Here is a 23,139-nt window from a genome sequence, read left to right as displayed (position 1 = left end):
TTGAAGGCTTTAGGTAGAGAAATAACCTGGACAGATGTGAGTTTTCAAAATAATCACTCTGCTACTTGGTGGGTTACAGATCTCTATCTTCCTAATTTAAGGCATTTTATCAGCCATTTCATCAAACATTCTGTACCTAGTGGACACTTACTGCATGCCTTTGTTGCTCTAGATGTGCTGCACTAGGTGACTGGAGAATGAAAGACCTTATTTTAAAACAATATGCTATTTATTTTTAAATTGTGCTAACATACATATAACATAAAGTCTGCTGTCCTAGCTACAGCTCAGTAGTGTTAAGTGTACTCACATTGCTGTGCAACCAATCTCCAGAACTCCTTCCTCTTGCAAAATTAAAACTCCAACCCATTAAACACTAACTACTGATTCCCGCTTCCCCCAGCCCCTGGTACCCACTATTTCTACTTCCTGTCTCTATGAATTCAACTACTTTAGGAACCCCAGATAAGCAGAATCATACAGTATTTGTCCTTTTGTGACTGGCTTTGTTTCATTGACCTCATTGTCTTCAAGGTTTATCCATGTGATAGCAGGTGTCAGGATTTCCTTCTTATTTAAGGCTGAGCATTATTCCATTGTATGGCTGGACCACTTTCTGATTATTCTTCATCAATGGACACCTGCGTTGCTTCTGCCTTTTGGCTATTGTGATTAATGCTGCCATAGACATGGGCGTACATATATCTTTTTGAAACCTTGCTTTCAATTCCTTTGGATATATACCCAGAAGTGGGATTGCTGGATTACATGGTAATTAAAAAATATTTAATTTTAAAATATAATTTAACAGAAAAAATTGGAAAGGAGAAAGTGTACAGACAATGCATCTGTGGGCCCATTAACTGAAACACTTGTTGCCGTTTTTGGGTTCTCTCCCTTGTACTCAAGCGTACATTCTCATGGAAGCTTTACAGAGAAGGTGCGGAATTTTCTATTCTGAGGTTTCACTTAAAAAAATTATAAACTTTTTTTTTGTGGTGCTATGTACTCTTTATGAAAGTATCAATTAAGAAGCTAACTTGGAAATAATGGATAAGTCCACTTACAGAACTGTTTCGCTATTGTTGGGCTGGATGTCATCTCCTCCAGGAGCCACTGCTATCTGTTTCTTAAGTTGTTAGATGTTTCAAGAACCATGCCCTGAAAGTGTTCTCAGGGCAGGCCAGTAAGTCTTAGCTAAAACAATGTGGAAGGATAGGACGTGTACGTAAATTTTCTTTTGTGCTGTCTGCTTTTCTTCTTATAGCACTTAATTGCAAGATGAACGTTAAATGAGACTCATTTATAAAGTGCCCAGCAGTGCTTGGTATGCAGTGGGTGTGTTTGTGTGTGAAATAAAGCGCAGAATGTTTTAGGAGCTCAAATAATAGCAGGTACGTAGGAGGTGTTCAGTCAGTGCCAGTGCGTGAGTGAGTTGACGGCGGAGAATTTTACTGAAAATGCACCCACTCGGGGCGCTGTTCTAAGTAGTTGGCATGGATAGTCTTATTTAACTGATCATAATATCTCCAACGTAGGGTCCGTGATCATCCCTGTTTCATGGAAGGGAAAACACACGGAGAAAGGTCCCCCGACTTGCCCAGGATTTGCCACAGGTCCCACCCCAGCACCTCCCATCATCAGTCCCTGTGGTGTGCTGCAGGCAGGCCAGGGGTCTGTCTGGTGGCACATATCACACAGTGAAATGAAGGACCAGCCCGAATCAATCTGCTCTTCACTTAAAGCACTCAAAATTTGATTTCAGGCCCCTGGTGTAGGAACTGTTCGGTGGATATTTCTTGGAGGGAACCTAACTCGGGTGATAGAATTGGGATAATAGGGATCATGACAGGCAAGCTGCCACGTCCCAAGGCCCGTCCCTGCTGACAGCTTCCACCTGTCCTGACGGCTCTTCCTCCCAAACCTGGAAGCCTCCTTAATCAGTTCTCACTTCTGTGCTCCTGGAGTACAGTCCCCACCCAGGGACGCCACTGCCACCTGAGATGAATCCGGAGACTTGGCACCCTTGGGATGGGAGGTCTCTGATGTTCTCCAGCATCTTCTTTCCCATTCCATTTCTGGACGTTTCTTAGCTTCTCAGCATACAAATACAAGGATGGCTTTCACCGATGCATTTTTCTTTTCTTTCTTCATTTCCTAGGTGTATTTCCTTTGGGGGCATGCAAAGGATGTCATCCAGTCCTTCAAAACACTGGAAAGGTAAAAGTCATGGGAATTGTTCTACTGTTGAATTCGGTGTATGTCTAGAACAAATGAACTCATCACAGCCATCATGCTTGGGTTGTAACTATGAAACCAACTCTTCCCTCCATCCTGACAAGCAAAGCCCTCACTTGTGGCCTGGGGAGGAGACCCTGCACCATCTGCCTCTTCCTGGGCATGGAAGTAGGACAATGTAGGTTTCAACTCTGACGCTGCCATCTGAGACACTTTCCTTTACGATCCTTCGTTTTCCTCATCTGTAAAATGGAGGTAATAGTAGAGCCAACCTCGGAGGACCGAATGAAGCAATTGATCTAAGTATGTGCCTGGTGCATGACAAGCGCTCAGTAAATGTGGGGTCAGGTTATTATATCCGTCACCTTTCTCTCAGTGCTTGTGAGGATCAAGGGACAGAACCTATAGGAAAATAGGGTGAATTAACAAGATGGGAAGTATTGTTAACATGTAAGAAAGTCCTGGATGCACACATACCAGTGAATCACTTACCCTTAGCATTTGCTTCCTAGAAAGAACCCATATCAATGAGGAACAGACAGGGGACCCCTGGGTGGCTCAGCAGTTTGGCGCCTGCCTTTGGCCCAGGGTGCGATCCTGGAGTCCCAGGATCGGGTCCCGCGTCAGGCTTTCGACATGGAGCCTGCTTCTGCCTCTGCCTGTGTCTCTGCCTCTCTCTCTTTCTCTCTGTGTCTATCATAAATAAATAAATAAATAAATAAATAAATAAATAAATAAATAAATAAATAAATAAATCTTTAAAAAAAATGAGGAACAGACAACTCCCCCAGGACCATTTGAAATGATAACAAGTATTTAAAGGATTGATTTATGGATGACCACTGGGCAGAACTATTTTGCTCGACTATTGCTAGAGAAATAACTTTTTACCTATCTCGTTATGCAGAAAAGATCAGCCTCAACAAGCAGTTAAGCATCTTTGAGCTACTGCTGTGTGCAGAGCCCACTGCCAGGCCCTGTTGGGGATATGTAGGATTGATGGGCCAAGGTATCCCAGGCACCTGGTGGGAGGTCTAGGAGCTGTGCCCTGGCAGCCTGTGCTATCCCTCCACAGCTCCGAGTGGTGGCTTTGGTAGTGATCTTTAACCCCAGCAGTAACAGGAGAAGCCAGGCATTCTGATGCAGGAGGAGCAGGGGAGGGGCCCAAAGGGGCACCAGTGCTTCTGCTTCCAGGGAAGGTAATGGACAAATGCAGTCAAATGGACAAATCAAGGACAAATGAGGTCCAGCCCTCAAGAACAGAACAAAGAGAACTTTAGTCGTCCCTTCGAGCACAGCAAAGACATCCATGCCCAATCTCACATTTAACCTGCATGGGGGCTCTGTAAGGGGTAACTTGGTAACTATGCTTCCCTGCATTGACGGGGTGCGGCTGCAGGTTCTAGCAGTTTAGGGGACTTGCCCCGGGTCTCCAGAACGCAAGTGGCAGGCCTGGGATTTCTGTCCTGGGTTATCCCATTATGTATGCTGGGGAGCGAGGAGTATGTGTATGGTCTCTTCCTCCCCTTGGCAAGGGTGGGCTACATGCCCAGCATGAGGACAGCACTTGCTGTCTTTATTTTGGGGAGTGAGTTTCACTTCATCTACTCTGCTCTTTAAGGATTATACTTTTTTTTTAAGATTTTTGAAATTTATTTATTTATTTATTTGTTTGAGAAAGAGAGAGCACACGAGCAGGGGTAGAGGGGGCAGAGGGAGAAAGAAAAGCAGACTCCCCACTGAGCAGGGAGCCTGATGCATGTCTGAATCCCAGGACGCTGGAATCATGACCTGAGCCGAAGGCAGATGCTTAACCAACTGAGCCACCAGGTACCCCAGGATTATAATTTTTAGCTAAGAAGACTTGTAAGGATCAAATAGGCTCTAAAGATCACCTTAATGCCACTGTTATGGAATGAATGTTTGTGTTTTCCCAAAATTCATATGTTAAAGCCTTAACCTTCAACATGACAGTATTTGGAGGCAGGGCCTTTGGAGGGTAATTAGGTTTAGATGAGGTCCTGAGGGTGGGGCCCCCAACATGGGATTAGTGCCCTTATATGAAGAGACACCAGAGATCTCTGCATCTCTGTCTGCACAACCAGAGGAGAGGCCATGTGAGGCACAAGGACAGGGCTCTCACCAAAACCAAACTTTGACTCCCAGTTTGAAGAACTGTGAGAAATAATTGCTTGATTATAGCGGCCAGAGTGATCCCCACCACCCAGCATGGTAACTACTATTAACATTGTGGTCTGCTTTGGGCCAGTCTTGTTTTCATGAATAGATATAGTTTTTATTCCTTTTTCCTTTTTTATTTTATTTTATTTTATTATTTTTTTTGTGGTGCCAAATGTTTCCTACTTTATTTTTTTTTAAAGGCTTTACTTATTTATTCATGTCTTTTTCCTTTTTTAAAAAAATATTTTATTTATTTCTCTGAGGGGGGCACATGGGCAGGGGGCAGGGACAGAGGCAGAGGGAGAAGCAGGCTCCCCACCGAGCAGGGAGCCCGATGCTGGACTCCACCCAGGACCCTGGGATCATGGCCTGAGCTGAAGGGAGATGGCTTGACCGACTGAGCCACCCAGGTGCCCCTTCTTTTTCTTTTTGCAGCTGTGATCCTGCTCTTCTTGCTCGGCTTCTTCTTTCCATTTTTCTGTTCTCATGTCCTGCCATCGGTGTTTGTCTACCCCATGGCCTCTCCTGACAGCCCAGTGTGCCACTACCAGAGTTTGTCTCACCAGCGCCCTATTGTGTCAGTCTGCTCGGGCTATGCTGATGGAATGCCGTACAGTGGGAGGCAAGAACAACAGAAGCACGTGGTTCTCATGGTTCTGGAGGCTGGAAGTCCAGGATAACGGTGGCAGCAGGGCTGGTTTCAGGGGCCTTTCTGCTGTGGCCTCACGTGGCCTTCCCTCTGTGCTCAAGGACAGAGAGCTCTGCTGTCTCTTCCTCCTCTATTGGATTATGATCTCACCATTAGCACCTCAATTACCCTTGCTTACCTCCTTAGAGGCCCGTCTCCAAATATAGTCACACTGGGGCCAGGGTTCCAATAGAGGAATTGTGAGGGGACACGAGCCAGTCCATAACACCTATTGTGGAACGCTTAATCTTTCTGAAAGTTTTGTTGCTATTATAAATCATATTGTGATGAACATCTTTGGTCAAACATATTTGTAAACACCTCTGATGATCTGTTTGGTTGAATTCCTAGAAGTAGACCCGTTGGGATAAAGGGTGAGATATTTTCAATAGGTGTGCACTGAGCCTCTTGTCTCTACCCAGAAGCTCCTAGTTGAGTGGAGTGGACTTGCCCACGTAGAAAGCACTTTCTTTTATGCGTGTTACTTGTGAGGACTTCTCTCATGCTAGTCCTGTCACTTAGGGCCCATGCGACTGTAAGTCCCATTCATCAGATGAGAAAACCGAGGCTCAAAGAAACAAAGCAAAAGCTCAAGGTCAGACAGCTTGCCTGTGCAGAGCCGGGGGGCTCTGACTGTCAACTTTAAATCCAATGGGATGTCCATGTGTTGCTGTGACTGCTATGGCTCCCTGGCTGTGCTGGTGGGGTCTCTCTCTTTGCTTTTGTCACTTCTGTGATAGCAGCCTCAGGACATTGGGCCCATTTCCCACCAGGTAGAAAAGGGTCTTTGGCTTTGCTTTCTGCATCTGCGCTGTCTAGTACAGCAGCCACTAGCTGCATGTGGCTACTGAGAACTTGAGCTGTGGCTACTTCCAACTGAGATATGCAGGAAGTATATAATATGCACCAGATTTTGGAGACTAGGATGGCAGACAGAATGTAAAATATCCCAATAATCATTTTTTTTGTTGGTATTGATCATGTTAACATCATAGTGTCTTTGATAGATTGGGTTTCAAAGAAAATTATTCCAACTATTTTCATCTGTTCCTTATCTTACCACTTTTTAAAAATGTGGCTACAAGAAAATTTAAAATTACACATGTGGCTCACACCTGTGTCTTGCACTGTCAGTGTTTGGACAACACTGCTCTAGGCCACGCACCCAGACATTTACCACCCAGCTCTGTCATCTGAGGGGATTTCACTGGATGGGACGCAATGCTGTGTCGGCCCTGCTTGCTGAGTGACTGGACACAAGCCTCTCCCTGTCTTGGGGCCCTGTGCTAACCTGGACAGGGAGAGGCATAGAGCTTGATTTAGCTTGTTTTATTTGTAGGGTGAAATGTTAAACATTTTTTAGTTACCACGTTTAGGTTTTAGGTTTAGACTTCTCTAGAAAACTCAGAAGATTTGACAGTCTTAAATGTGCATGCAGCAAAGGGCCAGAGCTGAGTGGAGGCTGTCCCTTCAATTTGCTACAGACCCCACCACTCCCTAATGTGCCCCAGACCTCCTTTATTCATTCTCATTTCCTGCCAGGCCCTGAAGGCTTCAGAATTTACCACTTGTGGACTTGCTGGGTTTTTCTCCCCTGGTCTTTTGAGCCAATATTCATTTTACTGTTCCATGCTTTTAGTATGTCCTGGGACTATTCTCCTGATCTAAGAATTCCCCTTAACTTGTTTGAGTCCTTTCTCTTCCCCAGGGTGAGGTTTAGAGGAACAGGAGTTCTGCAAGCAGAACTGAGAACATAAACCAAGATCAGAAGTGGCTCATGGAAGCCTTGTCTTTGTTGTGGTCTTGGACTATTAGCCTCAAGTATGAGCAAGGCCACCTGGCATGAGAAAGTGATGTCTGCCTTTAGTGTGTAGGACAATTTCCAGGTCAGACCAACAGGAGGCTGCTAGCTCTCAGGGAGCTTGCACGGCACGCCAGGCTCCAGCTGCAGGTGGCATGGGCATTATCTCATCGGGTTCAGTGGCCTGGGATTGGACGGTGCCATTTGGCCCAGGAAAGAGAAGAAAAGGGAGCTGTGTGCATTATAAGTAAAAGAAAAGGCAGCTAGCCCGAGGCAAACAGCATTGTCTTCATTTGTCCAAGGATCTATCCAGTGCCTTCCAGATGCCCCAGGGCAGGCTGGCCACAGTCTATAGAACTGGGCAAGCACGGGGGCAAGCAGATGGGCAAACACCTGTTTCCTTGTCCACCTGTGCCTGGTTATTCTGCAGCTGCCCAAGGAAGCCAGGGTTCAAATGAGGGAAGTCTGGCGTGCAGTCACTTGTGGGAGCCTGAGAGGGATCAGCTGGTGTTAAAACTCAGAGGAGAGGAAAGGTCAAGGTTGAGAAGACAGGTGTACCAGTTTTCCCGCAGGCAGATCGTGGACAAGCATGCTCTTGGTTAGATGGGTCCGGGCGTGCTTCCTCTGGGGCCTGTGCTCTCCACCATAGGAGCCATCAGTGATGCATTCTAGAAGGATACCTCTCCCAAATCCCCAGGGTTTGCTGCTTCTGCCACCTGCAAGGCCCACTGTTAAGTGCCTGGAGACTACCAATGTGCATACATCTTAAACCACAGGCATGGGCAGCCTGGAGGTTTTGAGATGCACTCTGATCCCATTGGAACCATATTCCCCACAGACCTCTCTTTGTGCCCGAGTCCAGCATCCACCTTCCATGTCATCTTCTTCCTTCTTAGGGGTGTGGTATTGAGGTAAGGGGTCAGACTGGGACAGCTCTGCTGCTTACTAGTTCCTCAAACCCCAAGGCAGCTACTGCCTTTATTTGTGACTTCAGCCTAATCCCTGAACCTGAGATTCCAGAAACTCAGCGTGATGCTTTTTATGCTTTTGCTCTGCCATTCTCAATGGGTTAGTGTTTCATCCCATACTGGTTGCTTCATGGTCACAAGATAGCTGCCAGAAGGCCAGCCTTCATGTCTGTATTCAAGGCTGGAAATAAAGGTGAGAGGGACAGTGAGTAGGTTTTTCTTATTCTCATTCCTTTTATCATAAAAGTAGAAGCTCTCCGTAGTGCCCAGTAGTCTTGACCTCACGTCCCACTGGCTAGAGTGGCCATGCCTCGCTGCAGGGGAGACCGGAGAGCAAGTCTCTGACTTGTTTCAGTTTCTTTAGAGGTTAGTGGCCAAACAGAGCTGGTGGTTGATGACTGCTGGGTTGGCCAGACAATAGTAAGGGCATGCCCAACTCTCCACATTTCCAGTGTAGCCCTTCATCCTTCCCTCATGGTTCTCTCCTCTTCCCTTCTGGAAGAAAGGATTTGGGGTATGGTGGGGTTGGTGCGTGCTTTCAGTAAGTTTCCACCCCTGAACCCCTGCTTCTAAGACCCAGTTTCTTTTTATCCCATTGACAATGAATTGAGTACTGGCAGTTCACGATTATGACAAAATGCCCAGACTGTGGTTTTGGAAGTTCTCATGGAACTGCCTCTCCCCAGACAGCGACCCACCCAGAGTCTGAGCTGCCTGGTGAAACTAGAATCATGGCTAAGAAGGAGGCGTGTGTGTGTATGTGTGTGTGCGCATGTGAATGCATGCACATGCAATGTTTCCATCTCACCCCATGGGGCTTGGAGCTCCCCAGGGCTGTTCAATAACTGAGTCCCTGTGTTTTTCAGATTTGGGGTGATCCACTCAGTGTTCACCAATCTGCTCCTGTGGACCAATGGTGTCCTGAATGAATCAAAGCACCAACTTAATGAGCACAAGGAACGGCTTATCACCCTGGGCTTTGGGAACATCACAATAGGTGAGTGATAAGAGTTGCCCTGCCCCCATGCTGGAACCTCTCAGAAACCTGTAGAGACCAGAAGGTTCAGAGATGGAGGGGCAGGGTTCACCCAATTCAATGTTGGCCAGACAATCATCTGTTGTTGAAAATCTTTCAAAACCTCCCAAGTCCCTCATCCTGGTTCCATAAGTAGGATGTGCTGAGCATAATTAGTGGTTTCTTCGGTGACTCAGGGGCTTGTCAGACCCAAGGGGTATCATTTAGGGTACCATTTCTCACGGTACAGTTTGGTGTGGAAGTGAATGTCTTTGTTTACAGCTATGGAAGATTGGCAGTTATTGTGTTTTTAATTAAGCCTCTATTACCGGTTCATTCTGCTAAAAGTATAGCTTTAAAATACCCAAGAAATCGAAGGGTTGCTGTTAATTGGTTTTAGTTTGTTTGAAGTTTTTTTTTTTTTAAAGATTTATTTATTTATTTATTTATAATAGACATAGAGAGAGAGAGGCAGAGACACAGGCAGAAGGCAAAGCAAGCTGCATGCCGGGAGCCCAATGTGGGACTTGATCCCAGGACTCCAGGATCGCGCCCCGGGCCAAAGGCAGGCGCTAAACCACTGAGCCACCCAGGGATCCCCTGTTTGAAGTTTTTATCTAACTCTACTGGGCTTGCACTTTTGGCTCATCTTTATTCCCCCTTGCTCCTATTTGAGACCCCGCCAGTCTACCTCCTTCCAAGTTCTTTATTTTATTTTATTTTTTTTCCTTCCAAGTTCTTTAACGTTTATGACCTGTCGCTTCTCTATTAGAGCAGTGGGATGGGGCTGACAGGAATGTGTGGAGGGGAAATGTCCTGGGAACTGGACATCCCAGATTTGGGTCTAGTTTTCATTACATACTGGCTGTATGACTTTTGGAAGCCATTCAACTTCTCTGGGCTTCCCTTTTCTCATTCATCAAGTGAGGGGACCTGCACCAGGCATTATAGGGAGTCTTTCCAGCTTTGATGTATTACACATCTACACTCACTGTATGACCCCACGGCCATCACTGAGAGCAACTTCACTATTTTTTAAAAAGATTTATTTATGTATTTGAGAGAGACAGAGAGCAAAGTGGGGAGGGGCAGAGAGAGAGAGAGAATCTCAAGAAGAGTCACCATCAAGTATGGAGCCAAATGCTGGGCTTGATCTCACAACCCTGAGATCATGACCTGAGTTGAAACCAAGAGTTGGACACCTAACTAACTGAGCCACCCAGGCGCCCTGAGGGCAACCTGAAAACTGTTTCCCCACCAGTTGGGTGGGGATGATGAAATCAGGGGCACATGCTATTTCTTTACCCTCCAAGCCTTGCTCCACACTAGCAGCCAAATCTTGGGGAAGCACTTCTCTTTTCCTTGGTGTCCATCACAGTAATAGCAGCGAAAACAATGACAAAAACAAACTTATACACGTCTGTTGTGTGCCTGGCACACTGTTCTAGAACCACGTGGTTCATTTAATTCTGCACCCAAAACACTGTGGGGTAGTCAGTGTTGATCTTATTATACGGATGAAGACATCAAGGCAAAGAGGAGTTAAGTAACTAGCCCCAGGTTCACACAGCAAGCCAATGGTTGAAGAACCAGGATTTAATTTGTCCCCAGGAACCTCTGTAGAAAGATGGCATTGGATACATTCACAAAGGACTCCATCAGTTCTAACATTCTGTTCATCTGAGCCTTTCTCCTCGATTCCTTCCCCTGGCTTTTACATAGTACCGTACTGGGTCACGAGTTGGGGGAAACTCCTTATGAATTCAAAACTGCAGTACTCTGCTAAGGTGAGGTGATTTGTGCTGCCACAGGGCTTTCCATTTGATTTTATACCTGGCATATGCAAATCATAAGTTAAAACAATGACAAAGTGTAAAGAAAAAAAACCTTCAATAGCACCTGCCCAGAATTGCAGTTACATGCTATTAATATTGGCTTAGTTCTTTGTAGTGTCCTATTTATTTATTTATGGTGAAGATAATACTATATAAATTCAATCTTTCTTTTTGACTTCAGCCTACAGTAAGAAATACAACTTACACTGCAACCCAAATACACACAGACCTGTGTGTGTGCACACGTAGGTCATGAAATAACCTCACCGTATCAGAGACAGTCAGATTTCTATTCGTATTGATGTCATTCTATTCCATTCTGTCCTCTTCCACAAGGAGTCCATTCTGTTGAAAAAATATATTGGCAGCTACCTGCCAAATTGATTTCATGACTGAGTACTGAGCTGGGGTATGCATTTAGAAAATACTGTATATACAATTTTTTTTCTTCTTGTTTCCATTGTTATGTAACATGAATATTTTCCTGTATCATTAAAACGCAACTTATACTTTTTAATGGCTGCTTACTATTCCATTGTATGGAGGCACCAAAATTCATTAAAAAATTTCTAAATTGTTGAACACTGAGGTCTCTCTCTTTCTCTCTCTCGTGGGCGCGCACCCACCCACACCCACATACACACACAATTCTACCTAATGCTTTGATTACATTTTTACTTGTCCATTACAATAGATTGAATCATAGGTCAGAGACTATGGTTGTATCATCTTTAAGGCTTTTGTTACATATTTTACTATTTATTTACAGCATTTTCTCTCCTTGTTATGGAATAGTTCTTTATACCATTGCCAAGTGCCTTCCAGAAGGTGGTGCCAACTCCCACACCAACCGTTGGTGTTTGATGGTGACTGTCTCACACTACACTTGCTAGTATTAAATATTCTCAAGAGCAAAATCTTTGCTGATGAAAAGGGGCATTTTCTCTCACAAAGTTATTTTTTTTAAAATAGTAATTTAGGGGCACCTCGGTGGCTCAGTCGGTTAAGCGTCCGAATCTTGTTTTTGGCTCCGGTCATGATATCAGGGTTGTTAGATCCAGCCCCGCATTGGGCTCCACGCTCAGCAGGGAGTCTGCTTCTCTTCTACCCCTCTCCCCACTTGCATGAACTCTCTCTCTCTAAAATAAAGAAATAAATCTTTAGAAGAATGCAACAATTAAAAAAAATCACGCATGTAAATCACATTCACATAGAAAGTTTAGAGAATTTAGGGAAGCGAAACCTGGAGAGAAGTAACACTGGACACCCCACACTTACAATGTTACATGTCAATTATATCCCCATAAACCTGGAGGGAAGAGACATGATAGAACTTTCTTCTACTAAGATAAAAGAAAAAGAAAGAAAAGAGAAGAAAAGAAAAATTGCCTACCATTTTTCCACTCTCAGATAACCATTGTTAACCTTTTCACTTATAACTTTCCAGATTTTTTCTCTATCTATCTATCTATCTATCTATCTATCTATCTATCTATCTATCGTTTATAAAAAATGGAATTAAGGGCGCCTGGGTGGCTTAGCAGTTGAGCATCTGCCTTCAGCCCAGGGCGTGATCCTGGAGTTCCAGGATCGAGTCCCACATCAGGCTCCCTGCATGGAGCCTGCTTCTCCCTCTGCCTGTGTCTCTGCCTCTCTCTCTTTGTGTCTCCCATGAATAAATAAATAAAACCTTTTTAAAAAAAGGAATTATACTCTATCCTCTTTAGCCAGCCTCTTTGGTTCAGCAAAATCTTGTGAACATCTTTATATGCTAAATAAATTTCCACAATAGTGTTCATAGGGGCTGATGTAGGGATAAAATAGGATTCCTTGGGGGATGTTTGTGGCTGTCAATTTAGTGGTGATCTTATTTTTTTTAATTTTTTTTTTATTATTGGAGTTCAACTTGCCAACTTAGCATAACACCCAGTGCTCATCCCGCCAAGTGCCCCCCTCAGTGCCCATCACCCAGTCACTCCAACCCCCCGCCCACCTCCCTTTCTAGTGGTGATCTTAAACATGGCAATAAGCCACAAAACAGAGCTTTAATCCGATGGGAAAACCCACGTGCGAATCCTTGGTGAAAATACTCCTGTGTGTTGCCCACTTGCCCACTGACCATGTTGACCGCCCTCACACGCATGTCCCTCTTGCCTCCAGTCTTGGATGACCACACGCCTCCGTGCAACTGCTCGCCCCCGACGTTCTGCTCTGCCATCTCGCAGGGGATCTACTACCTCTACCCCTTCAACATAGAATACCAGATCCTGGCTTCCACGATGCTCTACGTCCTGTGGAAGAACATCGGGCGCAATGTGGACAGTCAGCAGAACCACAACATGCAGTTTAAGTTCCCCGGGGTCATGGCGGGCTCGGTCCTGGGCCTGACCGTGCTGGCTGCCACGATTGGGGTCGTGGTGGTCTATCTGATTCAGATTGGGCGCTCCAAAACCAAGAGCGAGTCGGCACTCATCATGTTCTACCTGTATGCCATCGCCTTGCTGATGCTCATGGGGGCCGCAGGGGTGCTTGGAATCCGGATTTACAGGATAGATGAGAGATCACTAGATGAGTCCAGAAACCCAGCCCGCAAACTGGACGCGGACCTCTTGGTGGGCACTGCCTCCGGCTCCTGGCTCATCTCCTGGGGGTCTATCCTGGCCATCCTCTGTGCTGAAGCCTGTCCCCCCTACACCTGGTTCAACCTGCCCTACTCCATCCTGGTGATTGTCGAGAAGTACATCCAGAACCTCTTCATCATCGAGTCCATTCACCGAGAGCCAGAGAAGCTCTCCGAGGACATCAGAACCCTGCGGGTGGTCACAGTCTGCAATGGCAATACCATATCCCTTGCCTCTTCCTGCCTCAAGAGCGGAGCTGTGGCCGAGGATGTGGCTTCCCTGGGCAGTGACATGCCACATACAGTCAACGGAAATGCACATCTGAGAGAAGCCTGTGACAGGGAGGGAGAGGAGGGGAGCCAGGAAGGGACCCCAGGCCCAGGCTGCCGCCCTCATTTCCTGCGGGGTGATGCCAAGAGAAGAGTGTTGAGGAATATCACAGCCTTTTTGTTCCTCTGCAATATCTCGGTAATCTGCATTAAGTTATTTAACTTAAAAATGACCAACCTATTTTCCTTGCTTTTTTCAAATAAGGAATGAAGGCAGCTTATTATCAAAATGACTTAAGTGTAAAGTTAAAAATGAGACTGGAGTGAAGGCCTCTGTTCTATAAATCCACTTAGTGAGTACTACTGTGTGCTGGGGGCTGGGGTCGGGGCCGAAGATTGCAGCTGAGAAGACTCAATGTCTGTAGGTTAGCCACCTTCCCAGGTGTGATCTGAAACAGCCCCCCTGCCCCCGTGGAGACAGCAGAGAGAGGCAAGCCACTCCAGCTTCGTAGGCGGCGGTTTTCATAACCAGAGGGAATTTACATACGAGGCCTGTCTTAGGCAGCAGTAAGACAAGTGGATCTGTGCACCTGCCTGCCAAATTGTGAAGGTTTATATATAGAGAGAGGCCTTAACCAAGTTTGGTCACATACACCATGCAGGTGTTCTCAACACCACATGGTTATTTCAGGACTGTGTCCTTGCAGCAGCCTCTAGGAGTGAAAAAGGCAAGCAGAACCCACATTCCAAGGACAAAGGGATGGGGATGAGGAGCCTCTGAGTGCCCGGTCCAGCTCAGGGGTCAATAGGCAGTCATGTCTTCTTGATGACCTTCCCCAACAGTCTCTTCCAGAGAGGTCACAGTATAGGGAGGAGGGACACAAGGGAAAAATAGTGAGTAGGGCAAGCATTGTGATAAGGATGTGCCAGGTGTAATGGGAGCATGGATCTAGGGAGGGACTTCAATGAGTTGGGCATGCTTGAGGTGAGGGCCAGGCTCACTTAGGAGTGCTTTTGGCTACGAAGAATAGAAAGCTTGGCCAGTAGTATCTTCAGTCTTAAAGGTAAGAATTCTGAAGTTTGGCTGCTTGGGGTTGGCCTGGCAGCTGAACCCTATCATCAAGGATCCAGGTACTGTTCATCTTTCCACTCGACCCCACTTAGTGCAGTGCTTGTTGCCATGTGGTCATAAGGTGGGTGCAGCAGCACCAAACATCATGTCTGGGCTTACAACATGAAGGAGAGAAGTACTAGTGCCAGGCAGTGGCTTTCGCATGGCCACCCCTAGCTGCAAGAGAGACTGGGGAAGTGGAAGTTTTGCCTTCCAGCCTCTGATGGGAAGTGGCAACATAGAAGATGTAGAGTAACTCGGTTTTGGCTGCCTCAGAGTCAAGACATGGCTGGAAGTTTACCAGGTGGCCAAGGCAAGCAAAAGCACTTGGGGCATAGGGCACATAATATTCAGACACAGAGGCAGAAGACACCCTGACCTATTTTGGAAGCAGCGAGCACTTTAGCATGAATTCCATACACATCAAGAAGTGCAGGGAAAGAGGAAGGCGGGTCCAGTTAGTGGGTCTGGCTTGAGCGAACTTCGTAAGCCTGGCCGAGTCTGGTCTTTATGCTGCAGGCAATAGAGGACCTCAATTTGTGCTGTGGAATGATCCCCTTAGCAGCTGGTGTGGGGAGGCTGGAGAGTGTGAAAACCAAGGGCCGGGACACCCAAACAGAAGCCCTGCATCTGCCCGGATGGGAAATGTTGGGAACTTGAACCAGGGCAGTGGCTGTGGGGATGGAGAGAAGAGAAAGGAGCCAAAGGCACTGTGTGTTGTCGGGATTTGTTCTAGAGACTCACAGAGGAAGGCAGGGCTTGGCAGAAAGGAAGGCGGGTGGCCTCTGGCACCACACAAGCCTCACAATGACCGTGGCTGGTGGGATGGCGGGGACACCCCATCCAGGGCACCTGCCTGTTGTCATGGTCAGCTCTCTGCTGCCAGCTACTGTTTCCTGTCAGTCACTGGCTTTTGAGCTTTTTCCTCCTGATTTCATGGGGTGCATGCCCAGCGACTGCAGATTTTGATACCACTCTAAGGCCAGGAATTTGATACAGTCTGTCTGAAGCTGAAATGGCCACGTGTCTGCCAATCAAATTTGATTCTTGCTTTGGGTCCTCTGGACCTCGGTCCCCCTCCAGGTCGGCAGAGAGTTACAAGGAGCTCTGAAGGAAGAAGGGGGTTCCAGAAGGGTTTGGCTCCAGGTGGGCCCTCCTCTTTCCTTGAACAGACATTTACGGAGCAGCTGCTGTATCCTGGGCACTGTGTGGGCACAGCAGTGAATGGAGGAGTTAATCAGGAAAACAAGAGAGACGGAGATGAGTGACTGCAGCGCGGCTGTGTTTTATGTGAGGCTCGTATCCCAGGCTTGTCTATCAGCTCATCGGATAGAGTCAGAGCTGGTTCCAGAATTTCCCTACCGTGTATTGTTTTTGTACACACCCAGAGGGATGATAGATCTCTTTTCAGCAAATTCAGTAAAGCCACTGTCCCCATGGGCTCTTGCTTGACTGCTGGTAAGACACTTGGCTTGCATTTTTAGACGAGCTTGAACAAGAACAGTGGTGCAATAATAGAATCAAGTGGCAACTGATGGTCCATTGGGACCCAGAGGCCAGACTCAGGGCTCTGTCCCAGGAGGGGGACACGTGTTGGCTCTTCATCTCTGCACTCCACCCCTGATGTCCCCAGGTCCTGCCTCTGTTCACCTGGGAGTGATCCAGAGGCCAGAAATCGTTGCAGGGTGATGGCCAGGGTGCCCTCAGCCAACTCCATGGACAGCACTTGCAGACCTGTGGTTGATCCCATGGGAGGGCATCTGCTCTGCTCTGGGACCAGTGCGGGCACGGGAGCTGTGTCTTCAGGCTTGTGTGCACATCTGTGTGGGGATAGCAGCAGTGGGCATAGAAGGGGGGGACGATGGAATTTAGGGTATGGTGGGAACACAGGGGGCTTGGAGGGCCTCCTCTGGGAGAGGGTGGTGGGCGAGGGTGGGGGAAGTCTGGGCAGAATGACAGGCACAGGGGGATGTAGAGCCAGGCACGACGTGCTGGAAGCGCTCCAGCAGCAGGAAGGGAGACCCACAGGTGAACAAGGGTGAGCAAGGGAAGGATGCGGGAGAGGCGCCGGGCACACCATGCGGAGCCACGGCCACAGCCAGGACAGAAGCCTGAACACAGCAGGAAGCCATCGGAGGGGTTCACGGTAGCGGCAGGATCTGATTCGTGCTTCTTTTCTTTTTAATCCAGCTTAATTTTAAATTGTAATAACTAACACATAACATAAAATTTACCATTTTAACCATTTAACGCATACAGTTCTGTAGCGTGCAGTCCATTTGCACTCTTGTGCAGCCACTGCCCCACCTGTGTCTGAAACCTCTCCACCTTGCAAACTGCAATTGGTAGCCAGGAAACAGCCCCCTGTACCCCCACCCCCCCACCCTACCTCCTATCTCCACGCAGCTCACGTAAGTACGATCATGAGGGATTTCTCTTGGTAACCGGCTTATCTCACTCAGCATAACATCCCCAGGGTCAGCCATGTGGTAGCGTGTGAAGTGGGGGGTGGGGGGGTGGGGATGTCAAGAATGACTCCCCTGGTCTGCCTTGAGTTTCTGGGGAGATGCTGACGCCATTCATGGAGAGTGGAGACTCAGAAGAGGAGGCAGGCTCGGGGAGGGGCTCAGCATGAAAGGAAGCCCCTGAGTTTAGTCCTGGACGTGTGCATTTGCGAGGTGCCTCTGAGACACCCAGGTGGACGTGGCCGATGTTTTGGTTTCCCACTGCTGCATAACAAATGACCCCAGATGCAGGACAAAAACAATGGCTGTTTGGAGCACTTGGGTGGCTCAGTTGGTTAAGCATCAGGCTCTTGGTTTCAGCTTGGGTCATGATCTCAGGGTCATGGGATCGAGCCCCCATCAGGCTCCATATTGGGTGTGGAGCCTGCTTGGGATTCTCTCTCTTCCTCTTTAGAGAACTACCCCCCCCTCTCTCTCCTTCTGTAAAGAACTACCTACCACCCCCCGCAATCTCTCCCTTTCTAAAAAAACAAAACAAACAAAAAAACAGCTGTTTGATTAGGTCTTATGACCTTGGGGGTTAGAAATGCTGGCAGAGCTTGGCTGGGAAATTCTCCTGTTCCTCACAGTATTAACTGAGGCTGGTTGGAGGACTGGACTGGAGGATCCAAGATCTGGTGACTGGGGTGGGGGTGGCTGGGAGGGCTTGGCAGGATGCTTGGCTGGCCTCTCCAGCATGGAGAGAGGGGGGTCTACACCTGACCTCTCCAGCATGGAGAGAGGGGGTCTCAGGGCTTCTTATGTGGCAGCTCAGGGGCCTGGAGCCAACCTGCTGGGAGACTGGAAGTGCCAGTCTCTTCCGGCCTGGGTGTGGATGCTGTGTGGCATCGGTTCTGCCCCATTTTACGAGCCATGCAGTAACAGCTTCCCTCAGATTCAAGGGAAGGGGACATAGACCCACCTCCTAATGGGGTGAGGAGCAAGATCTCCAGCCAACTTGACAGCAGACATAAAGATCTGGATTTTAGGAGGGTCACTCTCTGTCCTTCCAGTCTCTGCCCTATCTTCCCTCCTTTCCTTTCTCTTCCTTCCTGCCCTCCCTCCCTCCCTCTCTCTCCTGAAGATAGATCCACTGGGTGTCTACCAAGAGCCAGCATGGCTATGAGCGATGGGGGGCAATGTGACCGCGGTCTGGCCTTCTTCCCGGTCTTGGGGCTTGCAAGCCATATGGAAGGGCTGGCAACAAGCAGTCAAGCAGGACACACCTTATGGTGACGTGTGCTCTGCAGAGAATGAGCAGAGAGGCTGTGAGGTAGCACTTGGCGGCTGTTTCAGGTCTGAAGGCCCAAGTTGGTGGGAGGGGCTTTCTTAGGTGGTGACATCGGGGCTGGGTGCCAACAGGCAGGGAGCAGCTGGTGGTGAGGGTTCCAGAAAACATCCAAGGCTGGCCCCAAGGGAGGAGCTTGTCTCATTTGAGGAAAAGGGTGATGGGCCATGTGACTGGGGCCCTGGGCATGTGGGATATCCAGGCAGTGGGGTTAGGGGGTTGGTGAGGGATCAGCGGGCAGAAAGAGGGCTTTATCATCTCTGGTATGGGGTAGATTTCACTGTAAGCACTCTATGAAGACTTGTGGGGACGTGATCTTACTGACATAAGAAATTAGCCTGGCAGCTGAGCGGTGAATGGACATGTGCGTGGCGCCGCGTAAGCCAGAGAGCGGGAAGGAGGCTGCTGTGATGGTCTGGGTGGGAGCGGGGAGTGGTGGCCTGGCAGGTGCTCAGGGGCAGAAATGGCTGCATGGCTGCCAGGGCGTCGTGGAGGCTCAGTCCTCCAGCCTCACTGATGGGCTGCGTGGCAGGTGGAGGGTTTTGAGGGTGAGAAGAAAAACAAGGATGACACCTAGAGTTTTGACAGCAACAGGGAGGAAGATGTTGTCGATGGCGAGGGGGGCAGTTTGAGACACAAGTTGGACACCAAGTTGGCCCAGGGGGTCCTCGAGGGCGGAGCAGGCAGGTGATTCAGGCCGGGGAGTCATCAGCCAATAGTTGGTATTTACAGCCAAGGCTGGGTGAGCTCATCCAGGGGTCGTGTGTGGAGGAGAGGAGAGGACCCAGGGATGAGCCCTCCAGCCACCCTGGGAGGCCGAGCCAAGGAGGAGCCAGGAAGACACAGCCAGAGGGGAGGGAGGAGCCCTGAGAGGCAGAGCCTGAGAGCCAGAGCGGCTGGATACGAGCTAACACCTGCATGGAGAGCCGGTATCAGTTAGCTCCTGCTGCGTAAGAAATTACCCCACGCTCCGGCTTGAACAGCAGGTCTTTGTTCTGTCAAAGTGTCTGTGGTCAGGCGTCCAACACGGCTTAGCTCGTGCCTTGGCCTGGGTCTCTCACTGGCAGGAAACGGCCCACTGGGGCCGCAGTCACTGCAGAGCTGATGCGGGGGGGTCTTTCCAAACCTGCCTACGTGGCCGGTGGCAGGATTCTGTTCCGGGTGGGTTGTTGGGCCGAGGGCGTGAGTTCCTTGCGGCTGCCGGGCTGAGGCCTCCCTCGGCGCCTGGCCATGGGGTAGCACACAATAGGGCGGCCGGCTTCCTCTCCTGCAGGTGGATGTGAGCAGGGTGGACTCCATACTCCTTTGGGCACCTAGTCTCAGAAGTGACACCTCATGACTTCTGTCATATTCTGATGTTAGAGGCGAGTCACTAGGCTCAGCCCGAACCATGGGGAGGGGACTCCACAAGGATGTGACTTCCAGGAGGTGGGATTGGTGGTGGGGGATGTCACCTGAGAGGCTGCCTGCCACCGTGCAGAGGTGGAGGGAGGAGGACCCGGACAGGGAGACCAAGGGGTGACCAGTGTGTGGTTTCCACGAACAGCAGTGACAATAGGTTATGGCTTTTGGTTTTGCAAACATAGGTGGGATTTTATTCTTATCTGAGCCATGGGAAATAGGTGTTGGTGTTCCCATCTTACCTATGGGGAGACTGAGGGCTTGGAGGGGTTAAAGGAGAGTCTGTAAGTGCCACAAGCCCGGGAGTGGCTTCAAAGCTCCTCTCCCCTGACCGGGAGCCCCTGGTCCTGGGCTGTCTCTCTAGGTCAAGCCAGAAAGGAGACTACAGAACCCACCAGCCCAGGCCCGTGTGGCTGGGATCTCTGAGCACCCATGTTGGTGTGTGAAGGCAGTGTGGTGAGATAAACAGGGGACCTCTGCTGTAGGAGAACACTGGGGGCCGTGGGAACGCATAGGGAGTTCCTACCCAGACTAGTTAGATCAAGGAGGGCTTCCTGGAAGGAGTGGTGTCTCAGGACTTGGAAGATGGTAGGATTCCATCAAAGAAGGAAGACAGGATGCCCATGATACAGGAAGAGGCTCAAGCAAAGCCTGAAGAGTTGGGGGAGAAAGGAATATCCGGCCTTCGGAGGCTGGAGTGAAGGGCGTGGTGAGGGACATGGAGACATGGACAGGTCATTGGGGAATTTGGACTTTCTCCAGAAGGCCAAGGGAGCTGCTGGAGAGTGACAAGCAGGCGAGTGACGGGTCAGATGTGTGCTTTACAAAGATCACTCTCACAGTGGGGTCAGGAGCGGATGGAGGGTGTCTGCTGTTGGCGCGGGCTGGGGGTGGGGGGCACGTGAAGGCATGGTGGCAGATCAGGTGGGGGATACTGAGGACCCGACCAAGGTGAGGGCTGTGGGGCTGGAGAGAATCAGGCAGGTGTGAATGGCGTTTGCTCAGGACGGGGCCAAGGGGGAGAGAAGGGTCAGGCGGGCTGTGTGGATTTGACGGGCTCCGTGGAGACGTGAAATGCGGAGCAGAGACAGGGGTGACTCTGCGTCCCCGAGTCCAGGCCAGCGCCTGGGGGCTGTGCGGGGCTCCCGAGGCGGCTGCTGGCACGAGCTCCTCTTCTCTTGCAGCTTTGGATTCCTCCCGCCTTCGGCTGCCGCCCTGAGTACGACAACGGATTGGAGGAAATTGTCTTTGGCTTTGAACCTTGGATAATTGTGGTCAACCTGGCCATGCCTTTTTCTATTTTCTACCGAATGCATGCAGCTGCCTCTCTCTTTGAGGTCTATTGTAAGATATAGTCTGCGTCCACCTCAAAGCCCGAGGAGTGACCTAACAAGAGAATTCACCGGGGCCACCTGGGCAGGGCCAGGCCTGGCAAACATTGCCTGACAAATGCAGGAGCGCTGCCTTTGTCTGCACGGATCGTTCTTCCCGTGAGCTGGGATCGGCTGTCACCCCGGATGAATGCAAGCAAGTTAGATCCGCATCGCGGAGGCGGCTGAAATCTGGCCTCGGCTCGTTCGTCCTAATAAAACCCCAATTATTATCTCCTTTCAAATGCGATCCTTTGTCTTAGGAGAATGTGATCTCCGGTTGGGAGAAAAGAGTATCCAGTTTGTTTTTCATAAAAATTGTTTTCTGTTATCATGTTACTACCTATAACTTTTTTTTTTTTTTTTTACTACTACCTATAACTTTCGTCGACCATCTGAGTTGTACCATCATCGTTACGTTTTATCTTTGCCAGGGATGATCAATGTAGATACAGTCACATTTGGTTCACATTGTACTTTCTGAATAGGTGTGAGTTTTTGAACAAAGTTATTTTTTATCAACTGGATGGAAATTAGCACATAGGTCAATATGGAGACGTCTTTCTTACTGAAAATTTGGCACATTTTTGTGATCATCTTGAGTTTTTAAACAAATTTTTACTATTCTCTCTCTCACTGTAAATATATACATGCTTATTACAGAAAATGGGGACATTTTAGAAGGGTAGAGAGAAAGACCATCTCGGCTGCCATTGCTCAATGGACAATCACTTTTTCTCACCTTGTATTTCTCTTAGCTGTGTGCCTGCACAGGATTCTTTTTGTTGTTGTTATCATTGTTATACTTGCTAGTGATGATGTGACAAATTTGATTTTATATCCACTTCCCTCCACTTAACAATAGAGTATAAACCTTTTCTACACATTGTTCCAAAGTCTTAGTACATATCATTTTGATCTCTACCAAATGGATGTGCCATAGTTAGTTTCCTATTGTTGGTTTTAGAATGTTTATACTTTTTGGTTTTTATAAGGGACTCTGCAAGAATCAACTATCTTTGTAAAGCATTTCCTGTATAATTGCTTCTATAAGACAAATACTTAAAATCAGGATGCTCTTCCAAAGGTTATAAAGATTTTAAAGCCTCTCAAGGAATAGTGACATGGAATGCCTTTGTATGTGTTTTGCCATAATTATTGCAAGATCATAATAAAATTAGTTTACTTAACCATAAATGCTAATGTGAATATCTTTTCATCTGAGTGGTTTTGTTTTTGTTATTTTTTACAGCACAGGCAATGGTGCATTAAGAAGCACCAGATTTTTTACACGACTAAAATACTTGATGTTCTTTCCAGAAAAAAACTAAAGACAATGGGCAGATAAACTAAAAGTAAAAGAATGTCTATCATGCCTTCTTTTTAGGGTGGTGGTTTTCAGCCTGGGGCCTCTCGTCCCCCAGGGGACATTTGGCAAAGTCTGGAGACATTTTTTTTATTGTAACTACTTGGGGTGTTGCAGGCACCTAGTGGGCAGACAGCAGGGATGCTGCCCAACATCCTACAATGCACAGGATGGTACCCACAGCAAAGCATTGGCTGGTCCCAAAGGTTAATAATGCCTTGAAAAACTAATCTAGCGGTAATTGCTGTTTGTTTTTGGTACCTCAGTACCTATTGTACACACACATCCGCACACACACACACATAGGCACATACACATGAATAGGATTGTTTTTATATGCATTGAATTCACATGTAACTAGTTTCCTTTTCTCTTAAATACACCAGCATGTTTCTTAACGATTTTAGCACCCCCATGGCATTGATTCTCACCCTTTAGCATGTGGGAGTCTATTAGGATTCCTGCCTTCACAGTCAGAAGTTC

General features: G+C 48.1%; 1 protein-coding gene across 1 annotated transcript in view; it reads left to right on the top strand.

The window, feature by feature from the left end:
• OTOP1 (otopetrin 1) overlaps window positions 1–22,434 on the top strand; it is a 36,201-nt gene extending 13,767 nt beyond the window's left edge. The window contains exons 3-6 of the mRNA XM_038533700.1: window positions 2,162–2,220; window positions 8,743–8,873; window positions 12,887–13,815; window positions 21,105–22,434. Coding sequence (XP_038389628.1) covers window positions 2,162–2,220; window positions 8,743–8,873; window positions 12,887–13,815; window positions 21,105–21,275 — 1,290 coding nt within the window. The 3' untranslated portion in view covers window positions 21,276–22,434. The remainder of the gene's footprint in view (window positions 1–2,161; window positions 2,221–8,742; window positions 8,874–12,886; window positions 13,816–21,104) is intronic.
• The last annotated feature ends 705 nt before the right edge of the window (window positions 22,435–23,139 follow it).

Source organism: Canis lupus, chromosome 3 (assembly GCF_011100685.1).
Source record: "Canis lupus familiaris isolate Mischka breed German Shepherd chromosome 3, alternate assembly UU_Cfam_GSD_1.0, whole genome shotgun sequence".
Classification (NCBI taxonomy): domain Eukaryota; kingdom Metazoa; phylum Chordata; class Mammalia; order Carnivora; family Canidae; genus Canis; species Canis lupus.
This window is presented reverse-complemented; position numbering and strand designations above follow the sequence as displayed.